General features: G+C 41.2%; 1 protein-coding gene across 3 annotated transcripts in view; it reads left to right on the top strand.

The window, feature by feature from the left end:
• ESR2 (estrogen receptor 2) overlaps positions 1-18,622 on the top strand; it is a 37,931-nt gene extending 19,309 nt beyond the window's left edge. For 2 of the 3 annotated variants that reach the window (XM_051769882.1, XM_051769883.1), the window contains exons 5-9: positions 1,353-1,652; positions 7,159-7,297; positions 9,812-9,945; positions 11,728-11,902; positions 13,912-17,895. In XM_051769882.1, the coding sequence (XP_051625842.1) occupies positions 1,353-1,652; positions 7,159-7,297; positions 9,812-9,945; positions 11,728-11,902; positions 13,912-14,101 (938 nt within the window). In that variant the 3' untranslated portion in view covers positions 14,102-17,895. Of the gene's footprint in view, positions 1-1,352; positions 1,653-7,158; positions 7,298-9,811; positions 9,946-11,727; positions 11,903-13,911; positions 17,896-18,529 lie in introns of those variants that run through there. The other variant, XR_007900202.1, reaches the window with a different exon arrangement.
• The last annotated feature ends 278 nt before the right edge of the window (positions 18,623-18,900 follow it).

The following is an 18,900-nucleotide window of genomic DNA, read 5'->3' as shown; positions in this document are numbered from 1 at the left end:
GCTTCTTTTTCTTCATGCATTTTAAGAAAACTTTAATCACATACCCTAATGAAGAAGAACCGGAGTCTGTGGCCAGGGCAAGAAGTCTTTAGGCTACACACCAGAAAGACATAAATAATAATAGTAATGTCAAGGTAGTAGCAGTAGCAGAAAGGATGCTTCTGTCAAATTTGTTGTGGGACTCAATCCATATGATACAACTTACTATGCTTTAAGATTCCATGGTCTCTATGTATGTAATAATAAATGTTGGTCTGGTATAGATTTATGTTAGCACAGGCATTTTCATACCTGTGAAAACTGAACCCATGAGAATCGTGTCCCATGAGAAACTGTTGATGACCAGCATAAAAATTTAACTTATAAAAGATTTAGAGAACAATTTAGCTGTGATATTAGAATTGTTAAGTGTTGGAGGATTCCAGTATAAGGATCCCTTCAGTAATATCACATTTTTAAATATCCTGATTTTTAATATGGTACAATCTTGCACATCAGTTACTGACAATGTTTAGTTGTAAATGAGCGAACATGATCCTTGTTAAAGAATAGCTGAAGGGATGAATGACTTCAGATAGCTGAATATTTTAGCAAATCCCCATATGATGTGTTTGGAAAAGCTTTTAGACTCTTTCTTTGGCAGCTATGCAAGAACAGGTAACAGTTATGCCACCAATAACACTGACAGGGAATCGGAGAATGTTTGGTGCTGTCAGAATGAACCATAAATAAATACAGGAATTTAAAGGACAGCTCTTTGCAACAGAAATAGTGTTCTGCAGGCAGAACTCCAAATAGGGTGTTTGCTCCTAGTTGTAGATATCTGAATTCCCTTTGGAGAAACTCCTGCTGGCTTAATGGGACATTGGGAGAAAGTGGGTTGCAACTTGTAAGTCCCTGGCTGAACATCCAGCTAATGTGGAGGCCCAGCTGTGTTTCTTCCTGGGGTATTTAATCTGTAACATGGCCCAGACTTCCAAAAGTTTTTTATTCCCCCATTTTACATCTAAAACAGAATTTATGATCAGCTTTATTTGCCTTTAAAGACCTGATTTATATCTTGTTGATGTCGACGGGAGTTTTCCATTGGACTTTTAAAGCGAGTTAACTGAAGTTCAAAAATAAATCTTTTTAAACTTTATTTCTGTTAAGCAGAATAAACGAAAACCCTCAGCTGAAGTTGGTGGGAACAAAGTTAAGTCAATGCCGAATATCCTAAAAACTCGATGTTCAATATTAGAACATCCAGTACAAAAGGGTTTTCCCCCTTCCCCGCAAATATTTGGATTTACATAACGCGACCTGCTAGAAAAGTCCTCCAGTGCGACCGCATTGCCTCTCTCTCATGCCAGGCTCCAGAAGGGAACGCTGTGGGTACCGGATCCTGCGCAGCCATCGGAATTCCGAAGATCGGGTGCATTGCATGGGCAAAGCGAAGAAGTACAACGAGGCGGCGACGCGGGTGAAGGAGATCCTGCTCAGCACGGTCAGCCCGGAGCAGTTCGTCTTGACGCTGCTGGAAGCGGAGCCTCCCAACGTGCTGGTGAGCCGGCCCAGCAAACCCTTCACGGAAGCCTCCATGATGATGTCCCTGACAAAACTGGCAGACAAAGAGCTGGTTCACATGATTGGTTGGGCCAAAAAAATTCCTGGTAAGAGTTTCAGCCTTATTTGTTTTAGTCAGTGCTTTTACCGTCAGTGTGTCATTCTCTGCTCTGAAATAACAGCACAGTAAGTGTGTGGTATGAAAGTCAGTCTTTTTATCCTTTAAACTAATGCACAATTTATGGCTCTCAGTAATTGACCCAGATGTCTTTTGATTTAGACAACAACCTAGCCCATAATTTCCTATCATCTGTTGTTAGTCACATAATAGCTCATTTTACTAAAAAGCATAACTGGTGTTGTATGTAATTTCTACCTCATTAGCTATAAAATACCTGACAAAGCTGATTTAGAAGGTTCATTTAACACCAAATTCTTTCCTTGAATCCTGATAGAAAGTTCCTAATACAGCTGATGAAAACTGAAATGTGTCCGAGTTCTGGGTGTTTGCAATCACTTCATTTGACAGAGCTGCTGCACAAAAGCATCAGTGGAGCACAGTGTTGATCTCAGAATTATCATGTGCACTCCTTCAAAACAAAAATCAGTAAGATGCTTTTGGTTGTTGGCAACACAAAGAACATGAACTGAAGTACAACAATATGTGTTAGTGCTTGGAACATCTTGAATGTGTACACGTTGGCAGTGCACCATTTATCTTACAAACCAGAAGTGGTGAGCATTTTCAGTTCCTTCTCCCTGAAGTACCCATGATTAAAAGAGTCAGAATAAAGAATAAAAGCCAGAATAAAAGCAGCCACCATGCAGAGATGATTGTTGGTTAAGCTGTGCAGAAAAACTTGGTGGCTGGCATAGACTAAACCACAGCCTGTGGCCCTTTAACGAGACCTAAGGTGACCAGATAATAACAGTGAGCTGGAAACATCGAATAATTGGTGGACGTGTAGCTGTATGGGGCTTGATCCTGAGCTTCAGACAGAGTGCTCTGCTGGGAGTGATCCCTACAACTCTGTTTACATTGCATGGCTAATATATTCCACAGCATGACTGATATTCCTGACCTCATGACCATCAGGACTGAGGAGCCAGCACACCATGGCTCCTCTCTTGGATTTTATGCTGGAGGTGCTCAGAGTGTGCTTGTGTGAGCTCTACTCTGGTCATTGTGTGCACTGCAAAGAGCTGCTGCTGCTTGAGTACACACTTGGGAAAACATGACAGTAATCCTTGCCTTTAGAAGCAGAGTGCGTGCACAGTACAAGAAACACACTTGGAGGAGAATATTTCATATAATCCCTAAATTAAGAATTTAGAGTAAGGGAAGCGTATCCTATTTCAGGTCTAGGTGGAGTGGCTGGTGGTGCAACCAGACCCAGCTGCTGGAGCAGATTAGTGTCCAGGCTCAGCCCTGTGTTGGAGGGCCCAGGTGTGATGGTTTCAGGCTGTGCAAATCCCAGGTTGGCTGCTGAGCTGCTGGGGAGGAGATGTTTGCACCACACGAGCATCTCAAGCCAGGCTGGACATCTGCAAGGTGAAAGTGTTTTTGCTGTCAGTGTGGGATGTTTTAAACTCAAATCCTTTGTCTTTATTTTTACTGATTTAAGAAACTCTGAAAATAACTGTGAAGTAAGTAATCATAAGGGGTTAAATGGTTTCTATTGTTATAGTTTCTTGTCCGATCACAAAAACTTGATTAAAAGGTACCATTTCAATGGACTCAGCATAGTCATGTTTATCTGGTAGGAAGTGAATTGTGAAGGAAAACCAGTCTTAGAAAATGACCTCATTTTAAGCAATATTTCAATGAGAAAAACCCCAACCTTTTGCATTTTTTGATTGTTAATAACTTCTATCTTTTACCTCTGTTACCTCTTCAAAAAAACCCCCAAAAATCCCACAAACCCAAAACCTCAGACAGTTGAGATTGCTTTATTATTTTTTAAAAAATCAGTTTCCAAACCAACCCCAATTTTGACATCAATCACTTTCAGTTTATTTTCCACATATGTCAGAAATAATAACTTTTTCTTGGCAGTAAGAGAACTGCGTGAAGAAAATCCACTGAAACAATCAAACCCCTTCAAAACAGTTCCTGGGAATGCTGACACTTTATCATGTGTGTTTGTTTTTTCTGATCACGCATGTTACACAGAACAGAAATAAACAACATTTTAGAATAATGTCAAAAGTAGATGTGATGTTTAATATACACCTAATTATAAGTAATATTACCATGTTACGTGGCAGTCGAAGCATTTATTTCAACATGGGTTTATTTTTTTTATTAAAAAACTGTGATGACTAAATTTTAGAAAATGGAATTTCATTTGTCAAAAACTCTTGTCTGATGCCAATCCATGCCTGGTTCCTGGAGATAAAATCTTAGAAAAGATGACAGACTTCTTGAGTAAAGGTCCAGTGAGCAATAATTATACTTTCTGAAAAGCTGAATATTTTCTTTGTGTACCTGGGTTAGAAGCCCATTTCCATCTCTAAGTTATTACTGGATATTATTTTGACACTTACTGAAAGAAAATATTTTTATTTTTCCTTATAGATGCTTATATTAATGGTAACATTTTGCCTAAATAGGAGAAATACGTGTTTATATTTTGTGGTTTTTTTGTCTTTAACATTTAATGGCAGTCTTTTGTTAAGAATTTTACTCTGCGGCTGTATTTTTGTCTGTACTTTCAGCCCAACAGATTGTATTTTTGTTGTTGCTCAGTAAAATAGAAGCTGACTTTTGGATTTTTTTTCCTTCTGAATTCCAAGTATTTTAATTCTCAGTTGTCAGGCAGCAGAACATAGCTTCTATAATTGCCTTTTGCTTTGTTGACCTAGTCTAAAAGAGTTCAACATGGTTCATCGCTGAACCTGTATTGTAAATCAATAAGATGTTGTCACAACATTGAAATTTGGATTCATTATGCAACCTAGTGTGTTGCTGACCAGAGCAGTGTGCCTTTTTCTAGTCATTACACATCCAGCACAAGTTTTTTTCTCAACTGTCTTAGCAATTTATAATTAAATGATAAGGCATGCAGTGCACAATTTAAAGGATGTGTACTAAAGCTGTAGAAAAATTAGTAGGTTAAGGTAGTCTGCAGGAAATGAGACTTCTGACACTGCAGTGGAAGTTTGCTGTCCTCAATCTTTAGAGCATGAAGTTGTTAGGAAAAGGAAAAGTATAGTCCTTCTAAGAGCTGTGCTTAATGGTCATAAATCCTACTGCTGCTGCTGATAATGTGAGTTTAGCAGATGACATCCATGATAAATCTGGATTTTTAAGTACCTGTAGATTGAACACTGGGACTTGATCTTACACCTTACTCCACTGAGAGAGTTTTTAACCCTGATAACTCGTTGTTTATGCCAGACAAATCAGTACACGCTGGTGTAAATGTTTATTTAAATAAACCCTGAAATGTCTTTCCGCTGTTGTTTCCCAGGAAACTGCCACTGTCAGTTTATGCTATTCACACTTCCGTGGTTATTTTTCCAAAAGCACTTTTAAATGATGAGTGTGTGTGGCAGCTAATCTGTTGTTGTCTGTGCATTCTGTAGTAAATTCAGTGACAGGGAAGACAGGACGGGAAGGTACCGCTCATAGGCTCCCATTTACACTTCTCATAAAATCAGAAGCAAGGTTGTACCAATGTCAAAAGGCAGAAGTTTAGTGATGATAAGAGAGAGTGAGCATTACCCAGTTAATGTCAGCCTGATGCTCTCACTGACTGTCTTCTAGCCTACTAGTTTATTAAGATCAAAATACAAGGAGCACTTGTATAAATTACTGACAGCAGATTCTTTGGCAGCGCAAAAGTCCTGTGTGTATTTTAAGACCTCAGATGACTGGGAAGAATTACAGGAAACCTGTCTCCCATGGCCAGGCTGTAAGGATTTCTCACCATGCAGAGCTGTAGATGCCAGCTCGTCCGAAAATGGAGCACCTTTGCTAAGGGACTGAGATAAAGGAGCTCAGCTTTGAAAACTGTGGCCTGATCTTGGTTTTGGCCTCTGAGTGGCACTTCATCATACATCATATCTGTGTTTTAGTCCTTGACTGAGCAGTCTGCTTTCCCACTTGTGTTTTGATAATCTACACTTCTGCTCTTTTGGTTTGCAGTGTGTAAATTTTATTCCTCTTTTTTTTTTTCCTGCTTCTAGGCAATATTTTTTCCCCAGTTATTTTTTGCAAGGACAGGGTAGGCAATAACTGTCTCTCCCTTCTGGCTGTGCTGCAGTGCTATCTAGGGCCTTGCTATAAGTTCTGGAGAGAAATAAATCATAGGATCAGAATCATAGAATGGTTTGAGTTGAAAGAGACCTTAAAGAGTGTCTCATCCCCATAGGCAAGGACACCTTCCACTAGAGCAAGTTGCTTAAAGACCCATCCAACCTGGCCTTGAACACCTCCAGGGATGGGGCATCCACAACTTCTCTGGGCAACCTGTGCCAGGGCCTCACCACCCTCACAGTCAAGAATTTCTTTCTAGCATCTCTCCTCTTTTAGTTTAAAACCATTTCACTCTTGTCCTATCACTTATCTACCTGTTTAAAAAAATCACTCTCCCTCTTTTTTATAACCCCCTTGTAAGTTTTAAAAGGCCACAATGAGGTCTTCCCAGAACCTTCTCTTTCTCCAAGGAGAGAGCAACCTCAGCTCTCTCAGCCTGTCCCAATAGCAGAGATGCTCCGGCCCTCGGATCATCTTTGTGCTTTTCTCTGGATCTGCTTTAACAGATCCACATCCTTGTGGTGCTGGGGACCCCAGAGCTGGACACAGCACTCCAGGTGGAGGCTCACCACAGCAGAGTAGAGGGGCACAATCAACCCCCCTGAATTGCTGGCCACGCTGATTTTGGTGCAGCCCAGGATGCAGATCAGGTTTATGCACAGTGGCATTTATTCTGTTCTTGCTTCTGGAATTCCATGGATGGAGGCAATGAGGACACTACTGCCTCCACTGACTATCCTTGCCTTTTTTTTTTTCTGATTTATTGAAAATTTGGGGAAGCACAGAGCAGAAAATGGATGGTATCAACACATTTCATTTACAATGGGGATGAAAACACAGAGCCACCAAGATGTGGGTTCTTTCACAGTTACCCAACAAACCCAGGAACATGCCTGCCATGAGATAAAAAACACCCTGCAAGCACCAACCTTATGTGTTCTGGTGAAAGAACAGATTATTTTCCTAGGAGTCTTCTGCAGCACAATGCAGCAATCTCTGATAAATGTGACTTTCCCGAGGGATTCCCTGGTGCCTTTCAGAAGGCCAAGGTGGCCAAGCATAAAGCAGGTCCTCTGCTTTATGCTTGGTCACTTGAGTTTCACCAGCTCTATGGGAGTAAATGCACTAGAAAACCACTCTACTTTGCTCCAAACGTTTTGTGGAAGATTTGACAATAACAAATATTTTTACTCCTATTTGAAATGGCAGGATGGCACTTCAGGTGTCAGTGCTCCCCTGTTTGCCTTTCTTCAAAACCCGTGGTTCTTTTTGTTTCTCTTGTGCTCATTCTTCTTTATCAAAACTGAGAAAGAAACAAGTTGATTTATTTTATGCTACTTTCATCACTTTAGGCTTCATTGATCTCAGCCTCTATGACCAAGTGAGACTCTTGGAGAGCTGCTGGATGGAAGTTCTAATGATTGGTTTGATGTGGAGATCAATTGACCATCCCGGAAAACTGATTTTTGCACCAGACCTTGTATTAGACAGGTAAGAGAAATAAATTTCTTGAGAACGCTTCATATTAAGATGCTTGGAGGTGGGGTGAATGGTAAGAGGAAGAGGATTAAGTATGGGAGATGCTATTAACATTTTCTCTAACACTATAATTTACTGGTGTTCGCAACAATAATATCCTGAGGTTCCACGTCCGTGTGGGGGTTTAAGGAATGCTAAGCATAAACAGTATTGTTGAACCTGTAAGTTCCTGAATTCATGTGGTGTGACAGTGTGAAGTTTCTCTGCATTTTTCACATCTACTGCTGATTTTGTTCCTTTTGTTCTGTGTCTCTAGATGCTGAAACTATAGATACATCTTTGTCCGTTTGTCCCTACATCCCTCATTAAAAAGTAGATATAGTGTCAGGCAATGTTTGAATTATTTTAGGTAGGTTTCCTGCCTGTTTTCCTTCCTCCCATTACTGCAGACTTCATAGCTATCATAATAATGAACATTGCAGCACTAGCCCAAAGGGATTTAAAACTCCTAGATTGCTGTTGAATACTGAGAATATTTTTTCAAGGTAAATAAGGGTGTTTTCAAATTTAAAGATTATTTCTCCACAGCATCATGTACCAAGAGTGTTGATTATGGATTAGTAAGGATGTTTTTCTACAGAACTTTAGAAGAATTTGACCTGAGCTTCACACCAGCAGAAAGTCAGGGAAACAATCTACTCTCTTGGATTGTGTTAAAATGTCTCTTAGCCCTTTCAATCCAGGGAAATTCAGATTTGCACCAGTTCTGTGGCTTGCAATTAGTAATTATCATCACAGACACAGAAGGGAAAATGGGCTAATAAGAGAAATAAATTTAATTTATAAAATATAGGAAATAAATTATAATTTACTTGTATAAAATTCAGTGCAAGGGCAAGCTGCATTGTTCAGTGCAATAATAAGAAATTGATGAAAATATATGATACATGTAATTTCTCAGAAGCTAATATGTGCTGAACAGGGTGATCTTATTTGATGCATTCCTTCATTTCCTCAAGACATGGCAGAGTGGGAGCTTACAAGCATCTAGATGTGCTGTAATTTTATTTAAGACATTCTTACACAAAACTGGTCTGTAACTTGATTTTTTTACCTTAGCTGAACTTAGAATCCCAGAATGATGTGGGTTGGAAGGGACCTTAAAGATCATCCCGTTCCAACCCCCCTGCCCTGGGCAGGGACACCTTCCACTAGACCAGGCTGCTCCAAGCCCCATCCAACCCCTGGCCTTGAATACTTCCAGGGATGGGGCATCCACAGCTTCCCTGGGCAACCTGTGCCAGTGCCTCACCACCCTCAGAGTAAAGAATTTCTTCTTAATATCCAATCTAAACCCACTCTCTGTCAGTGTGAACCCATTCCCCCTTGTCCTTGCACTACATGCCCTTGTCCAAAGTCCCTCTTCAGCTCCCTTGGAGCCTCTTTAGGCACTGGAAGAGGCCCCAAGATCTCCCCAGAGCCTTCAGATACATATCCTACATAATCTCTTTGCAGACAAGTACTTCTCTGATGCTTGTGTCCTTGTTTGGAATCTGGCAACTGTCTGTACTTCTCCAAAGCTTAAAATTCTCCTTTGCTGTGAGAAACACAGGAAACTGGGTGGTATTCAGGCAGAAACAGTAAATTTCTTTAATACTCCTGCACTGCTGTGCTTAAATGTCTCATGTTAAAAGTATTACAGACTAAAAGATCTCCTGTTACAAAGAGTATAAGAAGCTTCCTTCTGGATATTGCATTGTAGAGCTTAATTGCTTTTTAAGTAAAAAGAAAAATAACTAAAAACTGGAATAGTAGCTTCGGTGGTTTGAAATGTGCTACTGCTTAATTTTAAACCCATTAGAATGGCTTAGGTTTGTATGGAGGTTTTTTTTTCAGATCAAAAAATAGGACCAATTCTAGTGTCCAAAATGGAGAAAGTTGTTTTCATAAACACTTGCAAAATTAAAAAAAACCCAAACTACAAAACCACCAAACCCCTCAAAAAATCTGTTTATATTTCAATAACTTCAAAGAAAAAGGTACTAGGGGATAGGGACAAGGGGTTGTTTTATTCTTTAAAAATGTATTATTATTCCAAGATGGTTATTTAAGGGGGGCTTTTTTTTTTTTCACCAAGTCCTGAGGCCTCCATCAGGTAAAACCATGATGTTACTGTTTGTGGTAACTCCTTGTGAAACAAATCTGCAAATGATTCAAGGTGGTACTGTGCCCTTCACTGCAGGGTTTCAAACTGATTATCCAGACTTATACTGGCTGAGAGGATAAAGCCTCTTACAGAAATATGATCATACTTGCACTTTAGAGAGAAAATCAGTTTCTTATAACTACTGACCTTTTATATCAGTCTAATTTTCAATTTAGATTTCATGATAGAACGTTTTAAATTCTCCCAAAGATGAGATAGATGGGCCTTTTGCAGCCTCTTTTGTGCTTCGAATTTTATCTGTCTGAGTCAGAGCACCTTAATTCTGCTTTCTCAGTAACATTTTGTATGTGTTTCCATAGGGATGAGGGGAAATGCGTAGAAGGAATTTTGGAGATCTTTGATATGCTCCTGGCCATGACCTCAAGGTTCCGAGAGCTGAAACTGCAGCACAAGGAGTATCTGTGTGTCAAGGCAATGATCCTCCTCAATTCCAGTGAGTATGGGGTCGGATCTAATATTCCCCAAATTGTACTTTTTATTTTCAGGGTGTCTGGGAAATCAGCCTCAAAAATGCAGAAATATCAAGTGAGATAAAACTGTTGAAAGAGGGGAAGAGAAAAGGACTTCTCTCTGATAGATTGTAAACATTGTTTGATTGCTCGAAAAACTTCCCAGGCTGTATCATTTGCTGGATTTAGGATCTATGTTCTGTTGTAAGAACTGCACAGAAGACCCAAAGTGTGAAAGCTTCTCACAAGGTGGGGCCCATGGCCCAGGCTGTGAGTCTGTCCTTTTCAATGGGAACTTTTGCTCCCATCTCTCTGGATCCTGCTCATGTGTGAAGTTGTTGTACAGCTCTACAAACGTGTCCTTAATTCCTATTTATAGTAAAGCTAGTTACTCAACTGAGTCATGATTAATTGGGCTTAAATATTCCTATTTAACGGTAGTTAGTTGGTAAAAATGATTGAAAGTACTCAACAGTTCTGCAAGATGAATTTCAGGACAGTAGCTTTGTTTTGCAAGCTTTTACACAGGGCAAGGAGTAGTGTGTGTTTGCTAGTTTAGGGTAGTCTGCAGTAAAAATGATTTTTGGCCCCAGAACATTTTGTAGTTAATGTTGTCAAAATAATGTAACAACAAAATAACAGCTAAACTATTTACATCTACTGCTTTCAGCAAGAAACTGCTGCAGAATTCTTGGTCCAATGCTGAAGGTGAATAGTTCAGCTGCCCACTTATCCCACTTTTCTGCCTACTTGTTTGGGTGGGAGTGTTGATCTGCTGGAGGGCAGGAAAGCTCTGCAGAGGGGTCCAGACAGGCTGGATTTGTGGTCAGAGACCAGTGGTGTGAGGTTCAACAAGACCAAGTGCTGGGTCCTACACTTTTGGCACAATAAGCTCATTCAGTGCTACAGGCTGGGGGCAGAGTGGTTGGAAAGCCATGATGATGATGAGAGGAAATGGGATTTCATGAGGATGAGAGATTTCAGTGATGATAAGGATGAGAGGAAATGGCCTCAAGCTGCACCAGGGGAGGTTTAGATTGGATATTAGGAACAATTTCTTCACCAAAAGGGTGGTCAGGCATTGGAAGAGGCTGCACAGGGAGGTGGTGAAGTCACCATCTATGGAGTGATTTAGAAGAAGTGTAGATGTGGCACTTGGGGACATGGTTTAGTGGTGGGCTTGGCAGTGCTGGGTTAAAGGTTTGACTCAGTGATCTTAGAGGTCTTTTCCAACCTCAATGATTCTGTGATTCTACGGATACCATTATTTCAATAGACAACAAAAGCTGTTCTTTTTTTCCTCAAATACCCTCCACAATCAAGCAGCCAAAAAACCCAACAAAAAACCCACATATAATCAGCCATATTTTCTTGAGAGACTCACTTCTCAAAAAATCTCTCCTTTTACCTCTCCCTACTCTTCTTTCTTGTCAAAATCTTTTGTTCCTAATTTTCAAGGTGTTCTGGAACTGTCATTCCATAAGTGTCTCTGGAAGGATTTTTTGTTGTTGTTTGTTTGGTTTTTTGTTTTGTTTTGTCCCAGATCAGTTCTGCTTTTATCAATAATGTTATTGCATGTTTCCAGATCTTCCCAGTGCTGATTTCTTCTCTTCCTTCTCCATAACCCCAATCTCTTTTTTTTTCTTTGTTTGTTTTTGCTGACTTTTAAGATTTTTCACTGCAGACACATCAGAAAAAAACCCACAGTCATTGGCTTTTTTCCTTCCTCACGAGCAGCAAATATTTTCTTTCTCTTCTCTGGTTAGGCATGTTTCCCTTGTCAGCAGAAGAACCTGAAAGCAACAGGAAGCTGCATCACCTGCTTAACGTGGTCACAGATGCTTTGGTGTGGGTTATTGCGAAGAGTGGGATCCCCTCACAGCAGCAGACAACTCGTCTGGCCAATCTGTTGATGCTCCTCTCTCATGTCAGACACGCAAGGTACGTTTTACAGAGTGTGTGTAACATGTAGGGCATTAGTGTTTGTTTATTACAGGAAAAAAGGAAGGGCAGAACTGCAGAGCACTCCTGAGGGAATCCTCTTCACCTCTGTCACTGGGAGGCTTTTCTTCCTAGCCCAGCAAAACAGGCACTGTGCTCAAGTGCTTGCTGGCACTCAAAAATGGTGTGATATTAAAATACTGTCTTAAGCTTATCACATTCAATTGTTCATTATGTATCTGCCTGATATAACAATACATAACAATAACAACACAAATTCAGCCTTTCAAAAAAAAAAAAAACAAACCAACCCCACCCAACCATCAAAACTCTTCTGTCTAAAATAAAAATCTCCTCCAAACCTGGTCTGCAGTGTGGGCTTTGGTGGAGCAAAGTGGACTTTGGGTGCCATGTTTTCCCCAGACCAATTTACTGTCATTTGTTTGGAACTACAGCATTTTTGCCAAGTGACTTATGCTGCAGCAATGCCAGGCTCTTGCTTTTCCCATGGGAAGCAGCTCCTCTTCTCCCTGCCTCACCCTGGACCTCCTTGAGCTGTTTATCTTTGTGGTACAACAGACTGAAACGCAGGGTCCTACAAACAGATGCTTTAATTTTCAGGCTGTTTGTAATTTAAAATATTACCCAGAGGCCAGCTATTCACTAGGTCTTATATCTTGATTTTGGACTGTGTGTCCAGGAAAGATGGTCCTGAGACCAGGCTGGAGCATGCAAATGAGAGCTGGGCATATCTGTAGGGACACTGGAAAAGGGATGGCCACCTCTCTTCCTGATAGAGCAGGTGGCAGCAGCGGGGACCTGACTGTGCTGAAGGCAACTTTTAACAGTCAGTTTGTGAACTGAGGGTGAGTTTGAGAGCTGGCCTTGCAGAAACTCCAGCACCAGGCAGAGCTGAACCTATCTCATGTCTGTGATGCAGTGCCATCACCTGGATTGCCCTCTGTGGTGTGACTTGTTGTCACAGCTTTGCAGGAGGTGTTCTGGCATTCTGTGAATAAATATTGTGAGTCTTTGCAAAATTTTTTATGTTTTCTTGTTAAACCAAGACTTTTTATGCTGTGTCTCCCTCAGCCAAAATCTGGAGGCTACTTGTTGTGTCCTGTCTCCTTTATGTTCCTTAGTGCTGGTCAGTCAATTGGACTTTATTCTGGAAATAATTGATGCACTCAGTCTTGATAACCAAATGATGTAGGAATTTTGAGAGCTGGGTCTAGGAGAGCGGCTGCAATATCTCCTTTACCATTAACATATTCTTAAGTCTTGAATTGTAGCAGAACCTTGTTTATCTGGAAGCATTGCCCCCCTCCCGGTCCAACCCACTAGGTCAGCTATGTGCCAGCTGTCTGCTGCTATTTCCATGGGGATAAATTTGGTGATGAGCAAATATCCTTAGATTTCAACCCCTTGAGTGCATCTGTTGTATAAATATGTGTGACTGCAATGATACTGTTAGTCCAAACCATGATACAGCACTAGGTGTTCAAGTTAACAAGGTTTAGTTGTGTCTTGATGAATAACAAAAAGATTACTTTTAAGCTCTGTAGCCATCTGCAAAATCTGACATTGGACATGCAGAGAGTAAACAAAGTGCTTGAAATTAGCCAGGGTAATTCTTCATCCTCAGCCAGGTAGGAGAGGTAGGTAGTCAGTAAATGCATGTAGTAAATTCCCCTTTTATACAAAGATTCTGTGTTTTGTGGCTTCCCACATTTACAGCATCCAAGAGGTTTTATCTTTCAATAGGGTGGTACATCTGAATTATTTCCTGAAGTCAGTTTGTGTGGTGTAAAACAAATCTTGTTTCTCTAAATAGTAAAACATTCACCCTTAAAGTATTGGGTTGTTGTTACTGTTGATCTTGGGGATCACAGCAGCTAAATCCTCCTAGCTCCAAACAAAAAAAGGACTCTCTTGAAACCATGAGCATGTTTTTCTTCTCTGCACTGTTGGAACCAGATCTCTGACTTACTTTCTGCTCTCCTGCACAGTAACAAGGGAATGGAGCATCTCCTGAGCATGAAGTGTAAAAACGTGGTCCCAGTGTATGACTTGCTGCTGGAGATGTTGAATGCACACACTTTCCGAGGGCAAAGGAAGTCCCCAGCCACACACCCCGAGTTTGGCTCCTTAGAACAAATGGAGCCTGGAGACAGCCTGAGAAACGGGGCAGCCCAGTAACTGTGTCCAGACCTGGGAATGTGAAGCCTCTTCAAAACTGTGGGAGAAAACAGAACTGCTGTGATGGGGCTGCTGAAGTGTGACCTGGTGTGAGTTCTCATGTCTTCTGGGTTTGCACATGGGTGTCTTGGGAACAACTGTGGGATGCACACCTCTGTCCGTGCTTCTGACATCGTAACAGCTGCACTTTTACAGTGCCTTTTCTGAGACTCTTCAAAAGCACCTTATGAAATCAAGCCTCAGAACAGCACTGTGGGACAGGGGATTACTGCCTCTCCTTCTCAGAGGCAGGTGAACTGAGACAGGGTGGTAAGGGACTGTTCTGAGGTGGCAGAAGAAGCCTGTGCCAGAGCTTGGAGTGAGCACCAAGGTCTCTGCCTCCCACAGCAAGGCTTTTTAAGCACTGATGGGACAACCTCCTCTTTCGGCATGGGATGGTCTGAAATGTAGAGCATTATTATTTGGGACAGATCTGTTTACCTGTGTGTGCTGGTCCCTGGGGAATGCCTGCTCTGCAGCTGATCTAAAGTGCCGAGATATGAACAGTGTAAAGGAGTTTATTCTATTCCTAAATATGCAATGGCTGTAATGGCCTTTGTTTGTAGGTTATTTGAAATAGATTCTAGGGCCAGTTCAGAGCCTCTTCAGAAAGTTTAAACTGAGTTTAAGTTTGTATTTTGTGAGCCTGTTCTTTACACTCACAGTATTATCCGTGTATAATTCTTCAGTGCTTTAAACAATGACCAAACCACCTGGATATTTCAGTCAATGCCTACCTTTGAAATGTGTTTTGTCTGTGAGATTAACATGTTGTTTTATATATTTATTAATGATGTTAAATCTGTTCTAATAATTAGGTTCAAGAGGTTGCTCTGTGAATATTAACTGTTTGCATTTGTATATGATCTGCTAAATCAGGCCTTGTGAAATCGGTTAGAAACAAACCATCTTCCCTTCCCTTTTGTGGAATTCTGCCCTGCTCACCCAAAACTTTTTGCAGGGTATGAGGAAGTGGATGGGAATATAAACTGGGACCTCTTTTTGCCTGCTGCCCTGAGGTTTGCTGCTTGCTTGTTTTCAACCTCGCATGGCACCTTATGCTGTGGTTTCATAACTGGTATAGGAGCCCTCAAAGAGTGAGGATGGGGATAATGGTCCTAGCACTACTTTGCTTTGCAAGTGTGATGACTTGTTTGAATTTCACTGAAGATGTAGTGGGTTTAAACTCCCTCATTGTGCTGATTTCTGCATGTGTTTAAGCTGCACTGAGCAAAAACATCCAGGTGAAATAGCCTGGCTGACGGGCCCCAGTGATCAGCAGGGTGGCATCATTCATTCTGGCAACTGTCACTCTAAATGGATAGCTTTAAATATAACACATGCATGTTCTGGGCATTTCAGGTATGGTGAAATTAAATTAGGATCACACCAAATGTCTATTTTGAGCCAATAAGTCTTTTGGATTAGGACTTTGATTAGTCTGTAATAGTATTGTTAGTATTGATTAGCGTGTATTAGTATTATACTAGTAAAATATGCCGTTTGCATATTTGGAATATTGGTCGAACCTAATCTTGGTGGTTTTTTAAAGCCAAGGACAGTATTTTTTATAGGAGGAGCATAAAGACTTTTCAGTCAGTTACACAGATCAACTGTCTTGTTTTGATCTTGTACTATACCAGATACTGCTGCTGATCCAAATTTTTACTTGCTACCTTTTTATTGTTTTTAAGAAATTGTAATATAGCAGTGCCCTTCTAATGAGGTGTAATATCTACTACCAAAAAAAAAAAAGAGGAAAAAAAGTGAGTAGAGTCTGGAATTCATTGGTACTTTCATTTTGAGGGACATTTTGCTCTGAAACAAACCTGTCTCAGTGTTTCTTGGGCTTGATTGCATTCTGGCCTCAGTGTCTGTTGTATTGTTCTTTCTGTGATTTTCCTTATCCTGTATAATTTTTTTGTTTAATACAGTTTTTCACAGAAATGTTTGTGATTTGTTTGTTTTGCTTTAAAAGTGCTGAATTAATGTACAATCTTGGAACAAACCTCTTAAAAAGAAAATGGGAAAGGCTGGGTATAAATCAGGAAATTGGCTTCAAAGTGGAAATTTGCTGTGGATTGACTCTGTAAAAGGGCAATGCTGCAGATTTGTGCCCCGTGTCGTTATTCACATATGCTGCTATTAACACAGTGCAAATGGGGAAATGACGTGATTTTAACCTGCTTTTTGTCATGTTGAACACAATTTTATTAAAAGTTACTACTAGTGTTTTAAAACAGTCCAAAGTCAATAGCTGTCGAGTCTGGATTTGTGTAGTTGTGTTCAAATTCAGGAAAGGGAAGGTGCCCAAAGGTCTCAAACAGCACAGGGGGGTGTGTACAGAATGGCTGGACAAGGGTGCCTGTGTCTCTTGAGAGAGATGTTGGGTTTATCACAGGTCTGTGTCCCCCAGACCCTCTCAGGTACTGCATTCCTGGTGTGGAGCATCTCTGTGTCCCTGCCAGGCCTGAGCAGAGCAGCCACACTGTTTCCATTGGGATACTGGGGGGCTTTTCCAGTTTCCCTGAGGACCAGTGGGGGCTGTGAGGAGGGGAGGAGAATGGGGCTGGGTTATTGCTTTCCTTCACTGTTTGGCTGCACATCAACCTTTGTGCCGGGCTGGGGCCTGGCAGAGCTGCTGCTTCTGCCTTGGAGAAACTGTGCTGCAGTTCTAGGATGCTGGTAGAGGTGAGAAGAAAATCTGCTTCATGCGGGATGGCTGTTTGCCATGGGTTTAAAAAAAATGAGAGAAAGAAAAGAAAGGAAGAGAGAAAGGGAGAAAGGAAGGGGGGAAAAAAAGGGAGGGAGAGAGAAAGAAAGAAGGAAAGAAAGGAAGGTCCAAACTTTTTCTTGTGCATGCTGTTAAAAACATGCCAAGGTTCCTCTCAAATCTGGAACTAGAGCCAAATGGTAAAACAACCTTGTTTTTTTACTGATTTGTGTCTAAAGAAATGTGGAGCATTTCAGACAGGTGAAATGCTTTGTCTCCAAGAATGTGAGACCTTTTCCACACCTCTGTCTTCCTGCAAATTACCTATTACCCATTTTTAATGCTGTCACTTTGCCAGTCAGAGAGGAGAGGGTGGTGGAAAGATGTGTAGATGTGTTGAAACTATCTCCCTTGAGACACAGTGCCCAACAGGGTGGGTCCTTCCAAAATGGGTAGCAAACTAAGACAAGGTAGCACTTGAAGATATTTTTTTTTTTTCCCAATAAATATGCATATTTCCATCATCATATGTTACTTCCTCACTGACTGAATAACAGATTGATACAGAGATCATTGTGGTGAAAGGAGAGCATCCCTTTAATCGCTGGAACTTCTACTCCTGATGGCTTGGGGAATATGAAAGATATTTGCTGTATTTGCTTCAATACAGTGGTTTAACAGACCCTCAAAATGCAGAGAGCCCCTGGAGAGTTGCCTGTTGATCCTCTTCGAGCTGTCACCAGTGAGCAACCTGTTCTGAGGTAAGAATTTGTGTCTTGCTTGGATTTTAGCACAGAATCACAGAGTGGTTTGGGGTGGAAGGGACCTTAAAAGACCATCCCCTTCCAACCCCCCTGCCCTGGGCAGGGACACCTTCCACTATCCCAGGTTGCTCCAAGCCCCATCCAGCCTGGCCTTGAACACTGCCAGGGATGGGGCGTCCACAGCTTCTCTGGGCAACCTCACAGTTGTGAATCTCTTCCTAACATCTCACCTAACCCTGCCCTCTGTCAGTTTAAAGCCATTACCCTTTGTCCTATCACTTCATGCTCTTGTAAAAAGCCCATCTCCAGCTCTCTCATAGGTCCCCTTCAGGTGCTACAAGTTGCTCTTAAGTCTCCCTGGAGCCTTCTCATTGATGTTGACTATTTTGGGGGGGGGGGGGGTACCTAGAGCTGAAAACAGATTGAGGCCTCATCTTCCTGCCAAAGAAATAAGACTTCAACTCAAAATGAGTTTGGGGCTGGTTGCACTCCTACAAGGCATATGCACAGGTCCTGCTTGCTCTAACTATTTCATCTGTCCTCTCTTCTTAATCTTTTTTCCCTTCCCTGACCACTAGCAACCCACTCCTGAGCAAAATGGTGAAAAAAAGAAATTGGTGGGTATACAGAATCACCTGTTTAAAGCCGACTTCAGGGTCAGCCTTCAGTGCAGTGATTGCAATCAACTGGAAATAAAATTATTTAAAATAAGTTCAGGGGAAAAAAAGATTGAAGTTATTCCCCAGACTTTTTTTTTGGTGACATTTTGAGATAATTTCTTGAAAGCTCCTCTTTTTATATATTACATCAGCTCAACAATTTGATACAACTGTACATAATGAAAGGAAATTGTAGGCTATGAAATTTTCTTTAGACCTTTTAACATTGTTCAATTTTTTCCCCCCTGCATAGGACCTTTAATGGCAGAGGAACTGAAGATCATGTCAGCAACTGACTATTAGCTCTTGGCAGAAAGGTTTGCATGGGCATTTGTGACAATCTGGCAATGTAATAATGGTTTAGAGTTGGATGACTTCTACAGAGACAGAAACTTAAATGAGCTCCATCTGAAAGTACTTGTGTTGAAAAGATCAAATAATGATGGCAGAGGGAGAGAGGAGAGTGTGTGTGCCTGCATGAGGGGTGGGGAGGATCCATCATTTACCTCTGGATACAGCACTAGTGTGAGAGCTGGAGCTGTGAAATCGGTGTCTTGGAGCACAAGTCTGGTGCCTCAACACAGCTGTATTACTTTAGCTTAATATCCTGAAAATAAACCATGG

This window comes from Manacus candei, unplaced genomic scaffold, assembly GCF_025592945.1.
Source record: "Manacus candei isolate 608988 ecotype Guabito, Panama unplaced genomic scaffold, ASM2559294v1 h1tg000113l, whole genome shotgun sequence".
Classification (NCBI taxonomy): Eukaryota; Metazoa; Chordata; class Aves; order Passeriformes; family Pipridae; genus Manacus; species Manacus candei.
Note: the sequence above shows the minus strand (reverse complement) of the source record. Positions and strands in the feature narration are given on the sequence as shown.